Source organism: Amblyomma americanum, chromosome 3, assembly GCF_052857255.1.
Source record: "Amblyomma americanum isolate KBUSLIRL-KWMA chromosome 3, ASM5285725v1, whole genome shotgun sequence".
Lineage (NCBI taxonomy): Eukaryota > Metazoa > Arthropoda > Arachnida > Ixodida > Ixodidae > Amblyomma > Amblyomma americanum.
Genome location: NC_135499.1, coordinates 178,643,827 through 178,662,301, shown reverse-complemented (window position 1 = coordinate 178,662,301; position 18,475 = coordinate 178,643,827). Strand labels below are relative to the sequence as shown.

Sequence of the window (18,475 nt, the reverse complement as noted above, 5' to 3'; positions counted from 1 at the left end):
GCATATTAAAGTTAAGTGGCACGGGTCGGAAGGTTTCATTTGTTAATTTTTTTTTAATACGAAGTCACATAAAGTTATACCATACGAAAACAAACAAAAATGCTTATACGATTATCAGTAGAGCGAGGGTGGAAGATGAGATTCTTGACAACGCAAAACAAAGTGAACATGGGTTGAGGGGGAGCCTCGATCCGTTAGCCAACGTTTCTGCAAGAGGGCTTCTTGTCGAAATGTGGTCTAGAGAACTGAGCCGCCCTCAACCCTTCTTCGCGTTGATTTATGTCGCCATATATGAATACGTTTTCTCAGTGCGTTTGACCAGCGCAGCTGTCTGTTTTTCTGACTTAAGTCCTTGCTGTTTGCGATTAAAAATGGAGACCCCACCAACAGCTGTGCAGAACACGCTCGGACGCGTCCTCATTGCCAGTGACGTCATTCGTCGCGGGGCGTCACTGTGAGCCACTAAGAGTGAGCTACCAACAGCCTCGCCGTAAAATACTTGGTCACGTTCTATGAAGTTCTCCTGCAGCACTCGCTGCAAGACCCAAAGAAAACAGCTCCATGTTGCTTCATCGTCAGTTCGTCCTGGCGTTCGCCTGTACTCGTCAGAACGTTGCTCATAGAGTTCGTACGAAATTGATTTGCAATGTTACGAAGCTTCGATGCTAAAAAAAAATATGCGAATAAATGGCTTACGGCAGAAATCGTGCCTTCTCCAAACAGATTCCAGTTTGCCTCCGAGTCGTTCGCACTCTCGGAAGTACTCAGCCAGGGCGCTGCATCGGCAGTTGGAGGCACTGTCACCCAGGCAGGACACGTAATCTTCCAGGCACATATCGCCGTACGGCTTAGGATCGACCACCTTGTGGAAATGAAAAACAAGAAATGCGTGTAAGGCCGAACAAATTGCCGTTCCTTGTGTTGTACTTGATGCCTGCGCTGGGGTCTCAATGCTTCGAGAATGCGCGTGAGGCATGTGGTACAAAACGTTGTCAAGTAATCAGTTGATCAGTTTCCACCCCTTACCTTGTGGCAGGCTGCAAATCTTTTGTCGGTGACTCTGGAACAAAGTCTTCTCGCCTCAAGCACGAGCTCTTCGCTGGGTTTCTGCTGGGATGGATCGAAGAAGATGTCCTCGCAGTCCTCTGCAATAAAGAACAACGCAGCGTCAGCCAAAACAGCAGTCGCAGAAATTGAATGCCATGCAATCGCTGCAGTATCTTAAGGCCTTGGCTTGGTGTTCTTAAAATCTAGAAAAGAATATCCGAGTGTCCTGCTCCTGCACCTGCACCAGTGAAGTGAAATAGCGGACAGCTAGTCAGTAACATCTCGTTATAACGAAACGGTGTGTGACGAAGTAAGAGATATAACGAAGCGATGACGGTTCCCCTTGGAAGCTCGTTCAACACGGGCTATAACGAAGCTACGGCTATAACGAAAAAATCGCCGGGCCCCTTCAACTTCGTTACAGCGAGGTATTACAGTAGTTACGGAGAGACGCCGTACAGCACGATGAAGGTTGAATGTCTGACAATAATGAAGAGATGTTTTTTTTTTTTTTGCATTCATCTGCCATGCGAGGAAGTTGAGGTCCAAAATCCGATAGTTCAGGCTGTTTCCGAAAGCTCAGGCTGCTTTTGGACTGTTATAGCTGTGAGGTACGTGATGCGGGTAATGTGACGCCACGTTCAGAAGAAGCAAAGCCGTGACCTTGACCTTCTAGCTCATTCCTCTTCCAGCTGTCCACGAAGGCCGACCTGGAGGTGACCTGGCGACCGTGGTTGTTGACAAAGTCGTTGGTCGGGTCGTCGTCATACTGGCCGCAGAGGCCGCACATGCTGCCTTTCAGCGACGAGTCCACGGATACCTCCACCAAGTCTTTACCGTTCCACGTTACGCTGGTTTCGAGGAGAGGGTGAAATGGGGCGAAATGGTGAGCTTGTGCAAGGCTCGTTTTATTGTTTAAGAATGGCAATTCTGGAAAAATGTACCATATCTTTTTTTTAGCGACGCTTACAATGATGCTTCCTGAAGCGTCTTTGACGCACGTTATGATCCAGTTCATAATATATTACCAATTGTAACAATTACTTCACCATATGCATTTCGCATCTCATGAACTCCAATACAGGACCCTTTTGCCTGACTTTTTTCTTTACTTGGCCTAACCCCCTGAGAGCTGTTTAAACTGTACTTATAAATATGTTTAGCGTGCCGAAGTATCAGAAATCTTGTTCTGTGCAGTCTGTATTGCGCTTTGCATGCTCGGCGAAAACCTTGTCCATAGCTTTGAGGTCACGATTGTTATAAATTATTTTTGCGGCCTATAGTGGCTTACTTTGATTCACCGCAGAATTCTACAAGGCAATGCACGAGTTGATTTACCTGAGCGCAGTAATAAGAGCTTCGGTAGTCGTGCAGAAAAAAGGCTGGCCTAGCGTATCTCTCCTAATCCCGCTCCTGTCACCATAGCTGACAGAACGAAGAGTAAAGTATGCGCGCTTACGTGAATCCGAGCTGGCTACTGGCGACGATCCTTCCAGCGACGTAGTCGACTCGAAGACCTTCCAGCGTGGTGGGCAGCGGCGCGGAGATGTTTCCCAGTGTGACACGGGGCGGGTCCAGCTCGAAGCCGAAGCGTTGCCCCTCCACGTAGATGTCCAGGGCCCGGTGGCAGAGGAGCCCCACGCTGTCGTCGGGGCAGTGACCGTCGCTCACGTGTACGCTGAACGTGTCTCCTCGACACTCGTGCGCCAGGAGGTGCCGGCAGCGACTACGGAAGCTGTACAGGGACCCGTCGAAGGTGCGGTAGTGGCCCCGGCCCCAGACAGAGCAGGTGCCGCTCGAGGGCTTGCGCGAGGACGAACCGCCGTTCTTGAGGCGCTCCTGAGCCTCTGCGGAGCAATTAGGCTAACATATAAGTTATAACCCACGAGTACGTCTATTCAAGTCACTAGCTGTGCCGGGAGCCTTGCGGGCGCCCCTGCACCGACTGATTTTTTGTTGCACCGACGGTACCATAAATACAACCGGAAAGCACCAATATTCGCTGAAAAATGCTGTCGCTTAGAACGCATGCATAGTGCAAGTGAATCTAACCCCTTGGCCTGTATAAAGTTTTCACGACTCGTTCGCCAGGTCGTGGATACATTGACAAAGAGCTATGGCACACGTGAATCGGAAGACTCTTGGTTCCAGGTAACAGTGACGCTTATGTAAGAATGGGAAAACAGAAAGCATCCCGCTCGTTGCGTGTATGGCTAGTGTATACTATATACTGACCATCGATGCAGCGCGGCAAGACCGGTGGTGACCACACTCCGTCAGCAGTGCACGTGTAGACGTTGGTGGCTGGCAGATACTCGTAGCGCAGACCGCGGTTGCACTCGAGCACGCAGGTAGTGGAGAGCCGTGTGTGGTTGCACTGGGACGTCCCGTGGAAGCCGGTCCGCTGAAGGTCGCACAGGGACATGGCTGCGGCGTGCAATGGTGAAAGAGGTGAGCACTGACAGTTGTGATTGAAAGCATGGAGCAGTAGTGAGCGATGAGGTTGACCGGTATACGGTGCAGACTGAAAGAACTTGTACAAACAGCGCCTCATTTTGTAACATTCTACCCCTGCTTCTGCAAGCCTTTCTCACAAGGAAATTTCCTCGTGCATTCATTTCTTTTTTTCTGGAAAACATGTAACGTGCAAGGTACTGTGCCATCACAAGCAACCTGGCCGTTTATTGGCGCACAACTGTCATAATTTTGTCGTCGGGATATGAAATGTTTGTCACCTGTGCTCGTCCCATCTAAAATCTCTTCTAAGCTGCCTTAAAAAGCGCTACACGGCGTGCTTGCTCCAAGCAGCATAATAATAACCAATAATACTCATTTGTATAAGATGGAGAGTATCTGTGAATGTCATTGGATTCCGATGTCTCCTTATTACATGGAAAACCAAGTGAGAAGGCCAGTGGTTTGGTACTGCTACGATGGCGCGATGGTAAAGGCGATGGTAGTGACAAAATACGATGTGGAGTTAGAGCTGTGCGTGATCATACCCATGAAGGAGCCTAGAAGGCTCCAGGCAAGACACGCGCAGAACATGAGTGAGCATGACAGCGAGGTAACCATTCTCACTTTGCTTTCCGCTCACCTGGTTGACTTTGTCTTCAATATGACGTACCTGACTTCACCGGTCTCGAGCTGTTAGAACGCTATAAGTATTTTAAACACGATTGGCGTTTGATTGCTTTTATGCAGCGCAAATAGAACGCACGGATTTTTTTTCCTGTTCTCATCATATACATTCTGTAACCTTCCTAATGAAATTTAAGTTGTGAGACAGCGCTGGCGTGTGTTCCTCCTTTTCGTCTTCGTCTTTTTTCGCGTTGACTTTTCCAAACTATCATCCAATCCAACTCGCCCAATTCAGCATTCCCTTGTCTTTGAGCTTCTTTTAAAAATAATAACTAAAACCAAGGTCTAGGTTCACGATGGAACTTCTGGAACACGTATATTTCTTTTTGAACTAAGCAACTGACATAGCCGCGGGTTACGATTTCCAAGACGTTGTAATGTGCTGCACAGCTCGGCAAATGACAAAAAATTTCCCGAGAGCGTGATCATCATACAAAGTTTAATATTATAGCAACCTGCAATATACTTACGATATTCGCAAAATTCTCCCCGAAATCCGTGTGTACAGGCGCATCTTTCCTTGTAGCATCTTCCACCGTTTTGGCATGGTCGCGAGCATGTCTCCTCTATTTCTGCATGAAACCGGCACGCAAAAGGTAAGACTGCAGGCGGAGCCACCGTTTAGAATATCTTTATTTCTGTTCTTCTAACACAAAAGTCTGGAAGCATATTATCCAGCAAGAGATTCTTTTGACTATTTTTTTTAAATCCAATCAGGCGCCATATAACAGCTAGATTAAAAATAAATATTTTTCAGCGTGAACAGAATATCTTGGAGTCAAGAAAGTCAATTCGTTAGCTTCCCAACGCAAAAACATCAGTGCTTACTTTTTTACACGAAGATGCAAAATTTATTGCAAATGGCCAGAATAGCTGAAAGCGCTAATATTAAAACACCAAGAATTACGAAAACAGTAACCCATCTAGAAATCATTTTTCCTTCGAAAACGCGCATGACGCGAGAAATCCAGAAAAAAATAGACGTTAGTGCTAAAAATAGGCATTACCACTTTTTAACAGAATTTTTGAACATACGCAGAATAATGAAGGAAGTGTGTGAAGCCGAGGCTGTGCAGGTATTATACGTGAAAGATTTGCCCCATTTGATACACGTTAGGTATGCTGTTCCTTCCTTTTGTGTATTTGACGTTCCGTCAGTAGCAAATAAATTTTGGGAGTTTTTCAGGCATGCAAATAAGTTACACCAGAAGTGCATTATTATTTGTGCACCTAACGGCGTGTCTTTAGTGATGCAAAGAAGACTCCTTCTGTTGTAGCAAACAAATGACGTAGTTTGCACAGAACGTTTTCGGTTGTCGTGGAATTGCGGATTTCACTCACGGAGCTTATTTTAAGCGCTAACGAAAGCAGCAAAGCACAAACTATAAAATGCTGCTTAATGAAAATCAGGTTATTTTCGCGAAAATATCAAGATGAGGGATGCCTTGCAGCCATTCTTAGATATGCAGACGAAACTTCAGAGTGGTACGTTTCTGTTGCCTCATGTCAACCACCTCGTGACACTCAGGCTACAGCAAGCCACAGACAAGCCGCAGACTATAAAAGGAGATCAAGCCAAGGCAGTCTTGTACCTATTACCGAAGAGTGCCGTGAAGTCTGAACTCTTCAACTGAAGAATTTGGCTTCAAGATAAGCACTTAATGGGATGCTACTATGGCACGCAATGCCCACGAGAGAGATGACAACCAGTTTAAGATATGTAAACTTGCGGCCGTCTTGGGCCCTTTTCAAAACTGTCAGTTCAGGAAAGTGTTTGAGGACTGCAATTATCTCCTAAGCACTGTAACCTCTGACGTGGCCTTATGAATTTGAGAGATACCTGCTAACCCCGCCCCTCCCCTCCTCCCATTACACCAGGATTGGCCTCCTGTCATACCGTCATGGCTGTACCGCACGCTACCACTTAGTGGTAAACTCCTCTTTGACACCTTTGTGTATTCTAAGCGGCAACTGCGTCGAAGAAAGAACATTCTTGCATTTGCGACGTGTAAACACTATGCAGATAAGCATCTGTGAACAAACATCTGTGAGATAAAAAAAAGTTTTTGTTATCTGGAAGGCTTCACATAACGTGTTTTTGGTTATTAAAACTTAATATGCTTTGTGAAATGAATCTGTGCCCGGTACCGAAATTACCCTAATTCTGTGATAATTTCGGGAAAAGCCTGATTTCTCCTCGAATATCAACTCTGAAAACACAACTCAATTTTTGCCCCCTGAATTTTGAAAAAAATAAAACCAGTAAACGAAGGTTCATAGGTAAATGTGAGATGTACCATCACCAATACGTGATATTCATCACAGGAAACGTCCATGCCGAGATATCGGACAACTCCGGAAAACGACGAGCAAGCAGATGCTCTACTCTACATTTACTTTTTTTTGTTCATAGAAGCCACAGCTCTGTGTCCGCTGTCTTGGTGCCATGGATGTTACGAGAACGTCGATATAAAGTACAGGAGTGTGTCGGTTATATACCGATATTTTCGACACACGAAAATGTTTATCCTTTCCACGGACAAGAAGGCTTAAGCATATGGGTCCTCATGAGGCATGTTACCTTGACACCAAAATGTCTTGAGCGTGAAGCAGAGAACTCAGTTTGGTACTTAGAATGCGATTCCTAATTACGTAAGTTGACGCTTGAATGATATGCTGTAGAGACATAAAGAAGCCCCCCTCCCTCCCTCCCCCCCCCCAAAAAAAAATCGTTTGCAAATGACCATAATCTTTGCTGCCGGCACGTGGTACAACATTCGTTTTTCAATTTCATCAAGTAACCGTTATACAGATTTCTTTTTAATTCGGACACTTGCCATAAGGCATAATTTGGGCTAGCTGTGTACTATACAAAGTCGTGTAAGCTATTTTCATGCACGAACCTAAGCAGGCTCCTGCTCTTATTATCGTCCGTCAGCCACTTGGAAAAGTATTCCTCCGTAGTGGCCGTGATTCGCACTTCCTGTAGTATTCGTGTCCTTGTCCCTACTCAAGCCCACAGCACATTGCGAACATCCGCCTCTGTTTCGGCGAACGGACGTCACATGGTCCGTCGCTCCCCGGAATGGTCACGTGACCTCCTCCCCTCCCCGCCAATGCAGGGTTGACCGTAGTAAGCCAGCACTACCCACGTACCGGCGGCACGTGGGTGTTATGCGATCCGCTACAGCTGGCATGGCGCCACAGTCGCTGTTATCCGCATTTGACACCTAGCCCTTCGGCACAGTGAATTAACCGTGTGGTGGCACGGTAGGCTTATCCGCAATATGCACGCGGAGCAACTTGTGGAACATGCGGTAGCTTCTGAGCAGGCGCCCGCACACTAAACAATTTCTCACCCTTTAGGGTGTAAATCAGCTGTCCCCAGACGAACACCCTTTTGCATTGTTTGGTGCTAAAAAAGGGAGCAGAGATCAGCACCCTTAAGGAAGGGTGCACTTAATGATACCTTAGAGGATGTAATGGTTGCACCCTCATTAAAGGGTACTATTTTTCCATAACACCTCTACGAATGCATGTTGGAAGGGTGCTCCGCGTTAATCTACCCATGAAGCAAAACCCTTGGACTGATGCACGCCCTCTAAACTTTCATGATGTGCACCCTTCCTGAAGGGTGCAGATCTCTGCTCCCTTTTTAGCACCCAAAAGGGTGTTCGTCTGGGGACAGCTGATTTGCACCCTTAAGGGTGAGAATTTGTTTAGTGTGCGCGGCCGCCACCAGAGGCACTCGTGACCAGGAGCGAAAACACGACCGTGATAGACTTCGTGGCCAAACCGGGCACCGCGCGTGACAGCTACTCGCTGCATTATTCGTGTCAAGCCTCAATTTTTCATTCATATTTTTCCAGTGATTAACAAGGCTGGTTATTTTATGCTAGGCTGCAGTAGGAAACTGTATTCCAGGTGACTTAAGCCTAAAATTTTCGTACTGTTCCAAACTGCGTTAAAGTCACCTAAACTTGCGCTGTTCGGTTGTTCCAATGTTTAGTTGCATCAATTCCTTAATTTTTGTCGGCCGTCCTTTTTCATCGAATATAAAATTGTAAAAAAAAAAACTTCCTCTGCGCTTTTCTCTGCAAGATGGGGTCTACGGGAAGTGTGTGAAAGTCGTCCTCGTCGGCTGGAAAGAAGGAACTGACTCTATAACATACCTCCCGCCAGACTTCGCAGAGTAGTAATGAGCACATTTGCAGAGATTAAACAATTGTCTAAAACTACTCTAGGTCATAAATCTAAATTGTAACGATGTCCTTCGCATTAAGTGCAGTTGCTGCATCTAAATGGTATTTGAAGAGTGCTACCGCACATTTATGGCATTTAGGCAAAGGATTTTTTTCTCTTTCTTTTTATAACATACCCCTTGGAGAATTCGAGAAGCATTCATGCATTGCACAGAACTCGATCATTTGTCAAGGTGAAACTTGTCGCAGCAAAAATTTTATCAAGCATCACGCTAAGCAAGCAATACGTAAATAGCCATCGCTACTGAAATTTGAGACTTACCGTCATGTTTTCCTTTGACAGATTTTCTGAAATAAGAAAAGATAAATATAGACATGTCATTCACGTTTAATAATGCATTACCTACTTTTACTATTACATTTTAAAAATCCCTCAGTATCCTGGCTCATCAAAACATGTGCCTTTACTTAGGGGGAAAATTACCTTCAATCGCCATTTGTATATGGTACTAATAATCATGAATTGTTCTAGAGGAAGTATATTTGCTGCCTGACGTCTGGCTCAGCGATTCTCTACTCAAACTTGTGCGTAGTCACGTCTATCACAATCCTATAGGTGTGACCCCTAAAAGGCGAATTCAAAGATCCCGGTGGCTCTAGCCTGTCATCCTGCATGCTGAATAAATCGACCAGCGAACCAAATATAAACTCCTTCTCTGTTTCCTTTAGCTTAGCAAGTAGCAGCGATCAGCGCGAATATCGCTCAGTATTGAGGGTTCCAACCCGAAACTATGCCTTCGCAGAGCGAGCACTCTACCCGCAGCAGGGGCACTTACCTGAAAAACCGGAATTTCTTCTCCTTTGCCAGCGCCCCCAAAAGTGGTAGCACGAGCAGCAAGCACAGGCCGGCTCTGGTTAAGAGCGCAGCCATTTCCACACTTTTTTGTCTCACACTGCGAAACTTCTTCGCAACAGACCGACAACTGCGTCTAGCTACCGTCTCCTCCGCATGCCACCGCAGACAGTGGGCGCGCGCGCGTGTGTGTGTGCGTGCGTGTGTGCCCGTGCACGCCGAAATATCTTAGCTCAGAAGCGACGGCGGCGCAACCCGAGTCGTGCGCGGCTGGGCGGTTCTCCAAGATAGCACCGCTGGTCCCCTGTCAACGGATCCGGGCGGCCGGTCTGCTTCTGCCGCTGCTGGCAGATCGGACTGTCTGCGCGAGCGCGCGCACCGCACCGTGAAAGAAACGCTGTGACGGACGAGATGCGGAGATATATGGCGCATCATCCGCCGCGGATATGCCGCCGCAGCCAGAGTCGCGATATCCTGGGCGGCCGCGGAGACGGTGAGAGTTGGCCGGACGTGCACCTCCCCTCCTTGAGGGAACGAGGACTCCTCGGAAGCCAGATACCGCGCGGCGGCCCGGCGTCGCTTCTCCGGCATTGCCTCAGAGCCGCCGACAGAACGGAGGAAGACACCGCGTGCAATTCGCGGATGCATTCGTGCCACCACTCGTCGGGATGGCTACGCCGGCGCGGACGTACTAGTCAGCTTCTGGAAGCGTTGCCCCTGCTCGAAGACACGATGACCTTGGAGGCTTCAGGGTTAGCGAGCTGTGTAATACACACGTCACGGGAAACAAAGCGTTGCTTGCCGGATTTGTTGCTGCTGTGTAAGAACTTCAACCTCGTTCCCCTGCTCGCACTGCACTTTTTTTATCTCACCAGCGGTTCCGGACGCGCGACCGGAATTTCGAAAGGTGTGGCGGCGACCGCGCAATCTCCGTATGCGCGCACGCACAGAGAGCTCTTGAATATCTATACGGGCACAAAGTGTCACTTCGGTCAACATGGCGAATATCTCCCGTTGCAATAGAGGACGAAGTTTTTTCTGTTTTTTTTTTCGACAGCCTTTTCTGCCATTACTGAAAAAAAAAGTATGGACTACTGGGAGTTAATTTGGGCGTTTCTAGCAAAAACGCACCGTCATGAGGAGCACAGAAATTTCAAGAAAGACTTCGGCTGACCAAGCTCAATAATTAAGACATGCAACAAGGTAGCACTGTCCAGCACTCTGCCTGACCATTTTCTGGCTCCTCGTTGGCTCGCAGCTGTGTTCCATAACAAAACTGACAAATATTTAATCAATAACAACATGGCACCATAACCATTTCATTAAAAAATGGATCACAAGGAGGATTAATTCATCTTTTGTATAGGGCAGAACAACAAATTATTTTTTTTTTGTAATCGCAGTTCCACTTTTTAACAAAAGGTACTCTGCGTGCAATTCGCCGCTGCTTCCAGTCAGCTAAAATGCTAATACGTGGTCATCGCGTGCGTAAGCCTGAGAGGCCAGCGTAAGCGGAGCGGACCGTCAATTCGGTCTGCTAAGACTCTATTCTGTTTAGGTTAGATTTAATTCTTTTCATTTCCTGTGTACCACAGGGCAATATGTTCGGGCCCCTGCTTTTTCTTGTTCTTTTTTTGTAATGACATTGTTAGTGTGGTCGACAGACCTATCAGAATTCGACCCTCCACTGACGACTCAGCTTAACTCTGGCCTTAGTAATATCCTGGCCTAGTGGCAGGAGCGGGTATGCAACTTAACGTAACGCGGGTACATCGTTCTTCCTTAGCATAATTAGGAAGCAAAAATCTGCTTCAGCATTGTAATTCTATTAAGCAGCGCCACTTAGCCAAAGTTACCGAATACGAATATTTTGGAGGCATGCTAAAAACTGCCTCAGCTGGAACACTTATGCTAATAATATCTCCCCTTCTGCCTTTCGCAAGCTACATCTATTGATGCAGAAGCTGAATGATGCTCCCGCACAAGCTATACATCTTGCATATACATATTTCATAATACCTTAGCTAGAGCAAGCCTGAATTATGTTCACTCCTTTTACAGACATTCTTGAAAAAATTCATAGGCCGGTAGCACGTTTTGTTTACTTCAGGTACGGTGACACCAATTCTGCGTCTTAACTAATGGCAGCTAACGGAAGTTACGCCTTAAATTTGTATTGTTTTACTGAATCGTAAAACTTGCACTGTAACTTAGCCCGTACATACGTCCTCTTAGTATTAGACACGCTAGCCGTTTCCATCAAATAACATTAACCCCAAATTCATGATATGTACAAATTATCCATTTTTCCCTATACTATACTTTCATCGATTGAAGTAACATTATTTCTCTCTCTCTCCAGCTGGAATAGAGTAGTTAAGGTTGCCGAATTTTTGGTGGCTGTGGCGACCAGTCATCGTGTTCACATATGGCGGCTTCAGTTTATACTTACGTAGATCAAGTATTGCATGCATATTCTTTCTGTGCGGTTGTCACAAACATGTAAGCGTGTTATTGCAGTTGTGTTTTTTATGGCTCGCTTTCATCTTACTTCTCCCTCTTTCCAGAATGCCATTCCTTCTTGGGCATTTTGCTGCGTGCAGTATGTTAAAAATAAATTAAAAAACTTCTCCGGCTAAGATACTTCTTAATATTAACAGTTCAGCGAAAAGTTGTTCCCACGGCACCGTTTGCGCTCCTGTTTCACTTTGCAAGCACGTTGCTCGTCCGTTCGCTCACATATTACATGATGCGGCACCGCCGACAGTCCAGGCCCGCCAAAGGGCACAGCTAAGCGGGAGAGATAGTTGAGGTTGCTGTTGACTACACATTGGGTTAGCCTCACGTTAAATCGGCCGGCAATTGCTCTGGCACAGCTGTGAGACCTAGTCCCGCATACAAGCGCCCACAAGAGTCAAAATTGTATACTGTCACTGCCACCAGTATCCTGAACGAAGTGTAGAAGGCGGGAGACCTCCCTCCTAATTGTCTGGCTCTCACACGCGTAAACAATGTATCTCTGCTAGGCCGGATGCTTCCATCTTACGTTAACAACACTCCCCAACAGTATGTTGTGTTCATATGGCGGCTAAGTTCGGTTTGAGTGCAGAGCATAGCGGCTTCGCGTTCCGCTCACGTACGGCTGGATTTTTGCGTTGCAGACGCGTCTTCTCACGCTCAGGAACACGCCGACTCTCAGGTGCTGACTGCGGCTAATCAGACAGTCTCGCATCTTCCATGGCAGAGGAACTGCACGCAAGACTTCCTCTCGGAGCCGCAAAGCTAGTAGACGAAGTGGTCACGAGCGCGTGAGGTGCGCTCGTGGTGCGTTGTGGCTGTGGATTTTTCATGGCCTACACTTAAGCTCAGCTGGGAATATAGGCACGCTATAACAGCTTTTCGCTATTAGATATAGCTTACACAGAATAAAGAGCGAGTGAAGTAAAAGGCGAGCAGCTTTTAGAGTACCGAAATTCGAATAAATAATTGGCCGCTGATGTAATCTGAAAAATGTTGTTTTCTCGGGCAAATTATCATGTTTATTACAAAAAACACAAACCGGAAACTTTGAAACGAGACTCGGAGCAAGAAATGTCATATAGCTAGTAACCGTAAGAGCCCCGCAAAAAAAAAAATAATTAACTCTCAAGTCTCTCGTCCCTCTTCGCGGAAGAGTGGCAGGGATGGTTGTAATCTACCCTTCCTGGTTATAGTTATGAAGCCAGTGCATATATGGATGCCATTGCTACGCATGCGCTCAAGGCCCATTCTCGAAAGCGACTGTTGCTCGGTCCACCTGAGTAACATTTTCGTTGTATTACAGTGAACGCGGCACTTTGCGGTTGTAACATAATACAATTCTGCACGCCGTTTAGCTCAGAGAACGTTTCTTCACAGCTGCCACTCCGAAATTCCTTACCAAATAGATCAACGCTTTTACATTAGAAGTCCATAACCAGCTGCGTCATATCAACTGGTGGCCTCGCATATACATTTGCTTGTTTTTTCCCGCTGAACTATTCAAATATGGCGTTGGTACATAGCGTGGTGTGTTCGGTGTGCTGCTTTGTCGCTGTCCCCATTTTGGCAGAGGCTTGCGTATGAAGTAAAATCACAGCGACTGCCAAAAGTCTCGACCTCACATGTCAACTTCACCGAATGACGAACTTACCGATAACCTTAGTCCTGCCGAAAAGCATCGTAAGACCTGCAAGTATGATGACAAAGAATGCACACTGCTTTTCGGAAGGACTAAGGTTATCGGACGCGCGAGGGATCAGAAAGAACGTGAAATTATCGAAGCCTCGGAAATCGCGAGATTAGGGCCTGAAAAATGTGTTAGCGAGGCTTCCCTACAGTTGTACCGCAGTGAGTTGCAGTTTCTTGGATTGACGAGATGATTATGGCTTTTGTCTTTATGGTTGGTGCGCATGCGCTTTGTTGTCGAAGGAAGGAAGCGTTGGTGCAATAAACCAGTTGTTAGTCTGCGCTTGTCTCGTGTGGTTCTTCTCTCTTGTCCCGTCCTTTTTGCGCATTTATTCATTGTTCTCATAATGTCGTACCAACTATCCCCTCACTGCATTCTTTTGTGTGTACCACTCAGCTGCTTTTTTTTTTTTTAGCGAGCAAACTTGTATTTGTCACTTTTAATTTATGAAAGAAAAACTAGTCAGTGAGGTTTCTTCCCAAGCAATATTGCTTATCATACCTGCCATTAATTCGTTGTTTTCTTTACGTCTGTCTACCTTCTTTCCTAGCGTGCATACAAAACAAATAATTATTACAGCATTCATCTCACTTATTTAGTTAATTCGATCCCGCTTACATAGCGAAAGGCACAAAACATCTCAAGCAATTGACCAGCTCTGGGGAACTCCCCGAATCAGCGAGCAACTCGTTCGATGGAACCGTACTGAAGGTCGCTGCTTCAAGGAGACCAAGGCTTCTGAGCAAGAAATCTTTTCACCTCCTCTCCGGCCCGGTCGCCTCGCTCACGCTCAGGGAAACGTGAGATCAAGAAACGACGGCGTGCTCAAAACATTGCCACCACACGGTACCAAGACGACCATTACTTCTTTTTCTACATGCGGGTTACAAGCAAACAAGTCAATGCCTCCACACGTGGTGGCAGGGGAAACAAACTTTCGCACTGCAAAATAATCTCCATAAGTAACGTTTAATAAAGTCAAAGCGCTTGGCTGCATGCCAGGCAATGTATTTTGCGGATTTTCCTGTTCAGTACATCAGGCTGCCAAAATAAAACCGGTCTCCCCCCCATGGCGCCGGCATATAAGAGCAGCTAGTTGACAGGGGCGCAGTTAGAGACTCATAGAAGCGCACTGCTGACGCTAAAAAAGTACCGAAACACAACCATCCAGTCGTTCGAAATGAAGGGCAACGCTGTTGCTGCCCTGACCGTCGTGCTGCTTCTGAGCGCGGCCTCCGCTCCCGTGATGGGCATCTGTCCCAGCACCCAAGGCCAGATCAGTGACTGCGCCTTCTCCACTTGCACGCCGTACCAGTGCGCCCTCCAGGGACTCGAGTGCTGCCCCAAGCCTTGCGGTGGCACCTGGTGTGTCAGAGGTGAGTGCCGCGGCGATATTCTCCCTTTTGGTGTACTCGTGCGGAATAAATTTAAAGGTAAAATATGAGAGCCGGATAACAAATTATCGTGAAAGACGCTTTTTCGCGGAGAGCAATGTGGTATCGATTTGCTTGGGGAGAGGAAAACGCGATAGCTGTTACACAGTCACACTTATTAGTCCTTTAAAGATTAGTTTGCAGAACAGAACAAGGTACGAGGAAAAACATATACTACGCGGCAATAAAAATTCTGGCAGCCGACGAAAACAGAGATTTCAGTGAACGGATTAGACTGTCGAAATTTGGGCAAATAAGGCTGGCGCAAGAAATTGGATAACTCTCGATCACTGGCACAAGCCCGTTTCCAGCCCAGGAATCAAGTCGGCCTGTGATGATCTTGATAATGAAAATATTCATTGCACATTACATTCCATTCTGAATTCTTGAGGTCCGTATACTGTGTGATGTTAAAGAACCCCCGGTGGTCTAAATTTCCGGAGCCCTTCACTACGGCGTCCCTCATAGCCTGAGTAGCTTTGGGACATTAAAGCCCCATAAATCATTGCATTTCGAAATAAAAGTAATGATTTGTCAATTCAGGTCTTTTTTTATTTTTAGCTTTAAAACCATGCCGCTCGAGCGACCTCTTCTTTAGGCCGAACAAAATCGATAAGGGTCCCAACAATATAAGCACTGATCCTAAGACAAAAAGTTAAATACACCTGAAATCATGGCCACGTTGCCTCGGCATCCATTCGCAACAAAGAACTTGTGGCATGTCATACTGTTTTTGCTTTAAGATTAGGCACTCTGACAACCGCAGTCTGCAATTCCTATAGAGTCCTTTTTCTCTTGAAGGCACGTCTGTATATCAAAAACGTTTATCCAGCTTTATTAACATAAGCAAGAGACGCTCAGTTGCTATGACCATCACAAATGAATTGTCGTAGCGACACACTCATGCATAATTCACGGCTAGCTTGTCCAGCGAGGGACACTGCCCTGAATAAATGCACGGACATTGCTAAGGTTTGTATTTCAATCAAGAAGCAAGACAATGCTGCTATTGGGGAACGGCGTGATCTGCACGACAAGGAACAAATTTAAAAGGAAGCAAAGATGCTTTTAAAGCTTGGTTTGTTCGGCACCATAACGTCGGAATCAAAATGAAGGTGATCACATTACCGGCGGGCCGAACCTGACAAAGAATTTTTTTCAAGTGCGGCCACCACTTTCTCTTCAATAAAAGTGGCGGCCAACGATACGAAGAACCAAGTTGTCATCTATTCGCATGTATTTTGTTTAGCCTCGGCTTGAAAATCACCTGCGTTAAAGCGCTCCATCGGAGCAGGTTCAGTTTAAAATGACCGCCATCATATTGGCTCTCACTGTACAGCCAGCGTCAATATGAAGGTCATCGCTTTCGAGCCGGCCGACCAAAACCAATAAATATTTTCGTTGTGACGATCTCTCAGTCTCTAATAAAATAAAAGGAGCCCGCTGTAGTCATGTGTTTTCCTCGGTATTCGTGCAAACATGAACTGTGGTAGAGCATTTCATCCCACTAGGTTTGCCCTAAAGGAATCACATTCATATTAATTCCGACTGTGTTGCGGTACAGACGTAAGCGATGCCGTCATAAAGGCGTACGTCGGGCAACGTGCACTAAGCAGGTGACCCGACGGACCCTCTTTCTGGTCAAAATTTTGGCACGTGGCACCGATTCAGTGACCGCACAGTGATGTCGAACTCGGCAGTAATGTGTTCACAAATATTCACTCTTACTTTTTTTCCTCCTTTCTTTTTTTATGCAGGATTTTATGGCTAGAGCACGTCGAGACCATGACACATTTGAGATGTTGTGAGCAACATCCTGTTTCACTGAAACGAGGGGGCGCTGATCTCTGCTGATTCCTCCTTTTTGCAGAAATAAAACGTGTCGCAAAGCGTTGCTTGCTTGTGTCCGATTATTTTTGAAGTTAGAGACTTTTCAGCGTGCTTACAACGACAAAACGCTCATCCCAACCCTTGCCTGATTACCAAGCAGATTCAGCGCTGGTCAACCTCTCTTGCTCTTTCCTTCAGCCCTTGCTTGCGTAGGATAGACCTCTCAAGGTGTTCGATGTTCTTTATGTCAGTGAGAAAGAATGTATAAGTGAAGGCACCTTATCAGATCTTTCCGACTGGAATGGCCACCGCTACGGTACAGCAAGTAAGTTGCCTTAACCCCCCGTACTTGTCAGATAGAAGAAATGTAGTGTGCAGCATGGTCGGCTATGCCTTTGGTAATTTGTGCACCAAATTGAGGGGAATTCTTGCGATGGGCAAGCCTCAGACTCTGATCTCTCCGTTCTCAGATTGTATGGTGTGCGGCCCGATACGGAGCGAGACGCACATGTCGGAAATGGTCCGACGCTTATCTTCGCTGATAAGTTTCGTTTTTAGTGCGCTCAGTTGAAGCGTCGCTAGCGAAAAAAACCGTCCTGTCTGGGGGGCGAAGCCTGGGAGAAACTCGGGTAGTCTCGAACGGGCATCGTGCCAGCTGCAGCCAATGGGAGGTAGGAAGCTCGGTTAAGCTCAGAGTAACTCGGGTAAGCTTGGGTAAGCCCTTAGAAGCGTCGCATCAGCTACGGCCAATGGGGAGAACGATGAAGAATATGATGAAGAAAGTAGATCAAGAGCGAGAAATGCGGTTGCGTGCATATGCAGATGAAAACGAGAAGAGGCGAAGAATGGAGTCGCCGAAGGAGTGTGCAGAGCAGAAAACGGTAAATCATGACGGAAGCAATTTTTTCGACAGATTCCGAAGCCGAACGACGTGCACGATGAGCTGAACACCAAAGCAAAAAAAGAGAGCGCCAACGCGAATCGACCCATCCAGTGAATATAACGAAGCGACAAGCCGAAAGAGCGGCGAAGACAGTATAACCTAGCTAAATGGCATGCGGACACAGGTGAAGAGCGAGAAACGCAAAGATGAGCGAGAAAGAAGAGGCGAATGATGAAGTCGCCAGTGGAACGCGCAGTCGAGAGGCCAGACGTACAAGTGGCTTCAGAAACCGCCGAACAGAAGGAACGGCAACTCGAATCGCAAAGACCAGCTCAGGCGGCTTTAACGCAAGAGGAAAGGCGAGGAACGACTGCAAGAACAGTTGGATGCAACTCGAATTTTCAAGCTTATAAAAAGAAAATAAAAATAAAGCTAAGCAAGGGCAAACGTGCTGGCGCACTTATGTCACGTTTAGCCTAACCAGATAAATCGAGGGCAATTTTTGGAAGAGCGAGTCGCAGATCCATTTCGATATGGGTGGCCTCTAGACTTTGGAGGGCTGATTAAAATTCGATCGGCATGGTCTTTTTATCGGTTTAGTCTGTTGCGTCGGTCCAGATGCTGATGTCATCAGCATAAAGGATAAATGATAAATTAACAGCATGGGTTCCAGGATAGAACACTGGGGAACTCCCCTAATCAAGTAATAGGCGCTTGAGGCCTATCAGCTGTCATGCCGTGTTAACGAATGGGCCGGGATACAAAGAAATTCCTAACCTAATACTAGGCGCGCTGGCTAGTAAAACGTTCGCGAGCTCCTCGAGAGTAGTGAACGTTATCGAACGCTTTGTAATTGTCGAGGCGAGTAAGTTGTGTAGG

The 18,475-nt window shown here is 46.6% G+C and overlaps 1 protein-coding gene and 1 long non-coding RNA gene across 2 annotated transcripts in view; one reads left to right on the top strand and one right to left on the bottom strand.

Moving 5' to 3' along the window:
- The window catches only part of LOC144125529 (hemocytin-like), a 95,968-nt gene extending 86,360 nt beyond the window's left edge, over nt 1–9,608 (bottom strand). The window contains exons 1-8 of the mRNA XM_077659012.1: nt 9,227–9,608; nt 8,713–8,738; nt 4,659–4,760; nt 3,283–3,474; nt 2,507–2,894; nt 1,717–1,898; nt 1,027–1,145; nt 697–862 (exon numbers count right to left, since the gene is read on the bottom strand). Of these exons, the coding sequence (XP_077515138.1) occupies nt 697–862; nt 1,027–1,145; nt 1,717–1,898; nt 2,507–2,894; nt 3,283–3,474; nt 4,659–4,760; nt 8,713–8,738; nt 9,227–9,321 (1,270 nt within the window). The 5' untranslated portion in view covers nt 9,322–9,608. The remainder of the gene's footprint in view (nt 1–696; nt 863–1,026; nt 1,146–1,716; nt 1,899–2,506; nt 2,895–3,282; nt 3,475–4,658; nt 4,761–8,712; nt 8,739–9,226) is intronic.
- Nucleotides 9,609–14,559: 4,951 nt separating this feature from the next.
- LOC144123503 (uncharacterized) lies at nt 14,560–16,777 on the top strand. The gene is made up of 2 exons (XR_013313107.1): nt 14,560–14,826; nt 16,641–16,777. It is a non-coding gene; the product is annotated as an uncharacterized LOC144123503 (long non-coding RNA).
- Nucleotides 16,778–18,475: the final 1,698 nt, after the last annotated feature.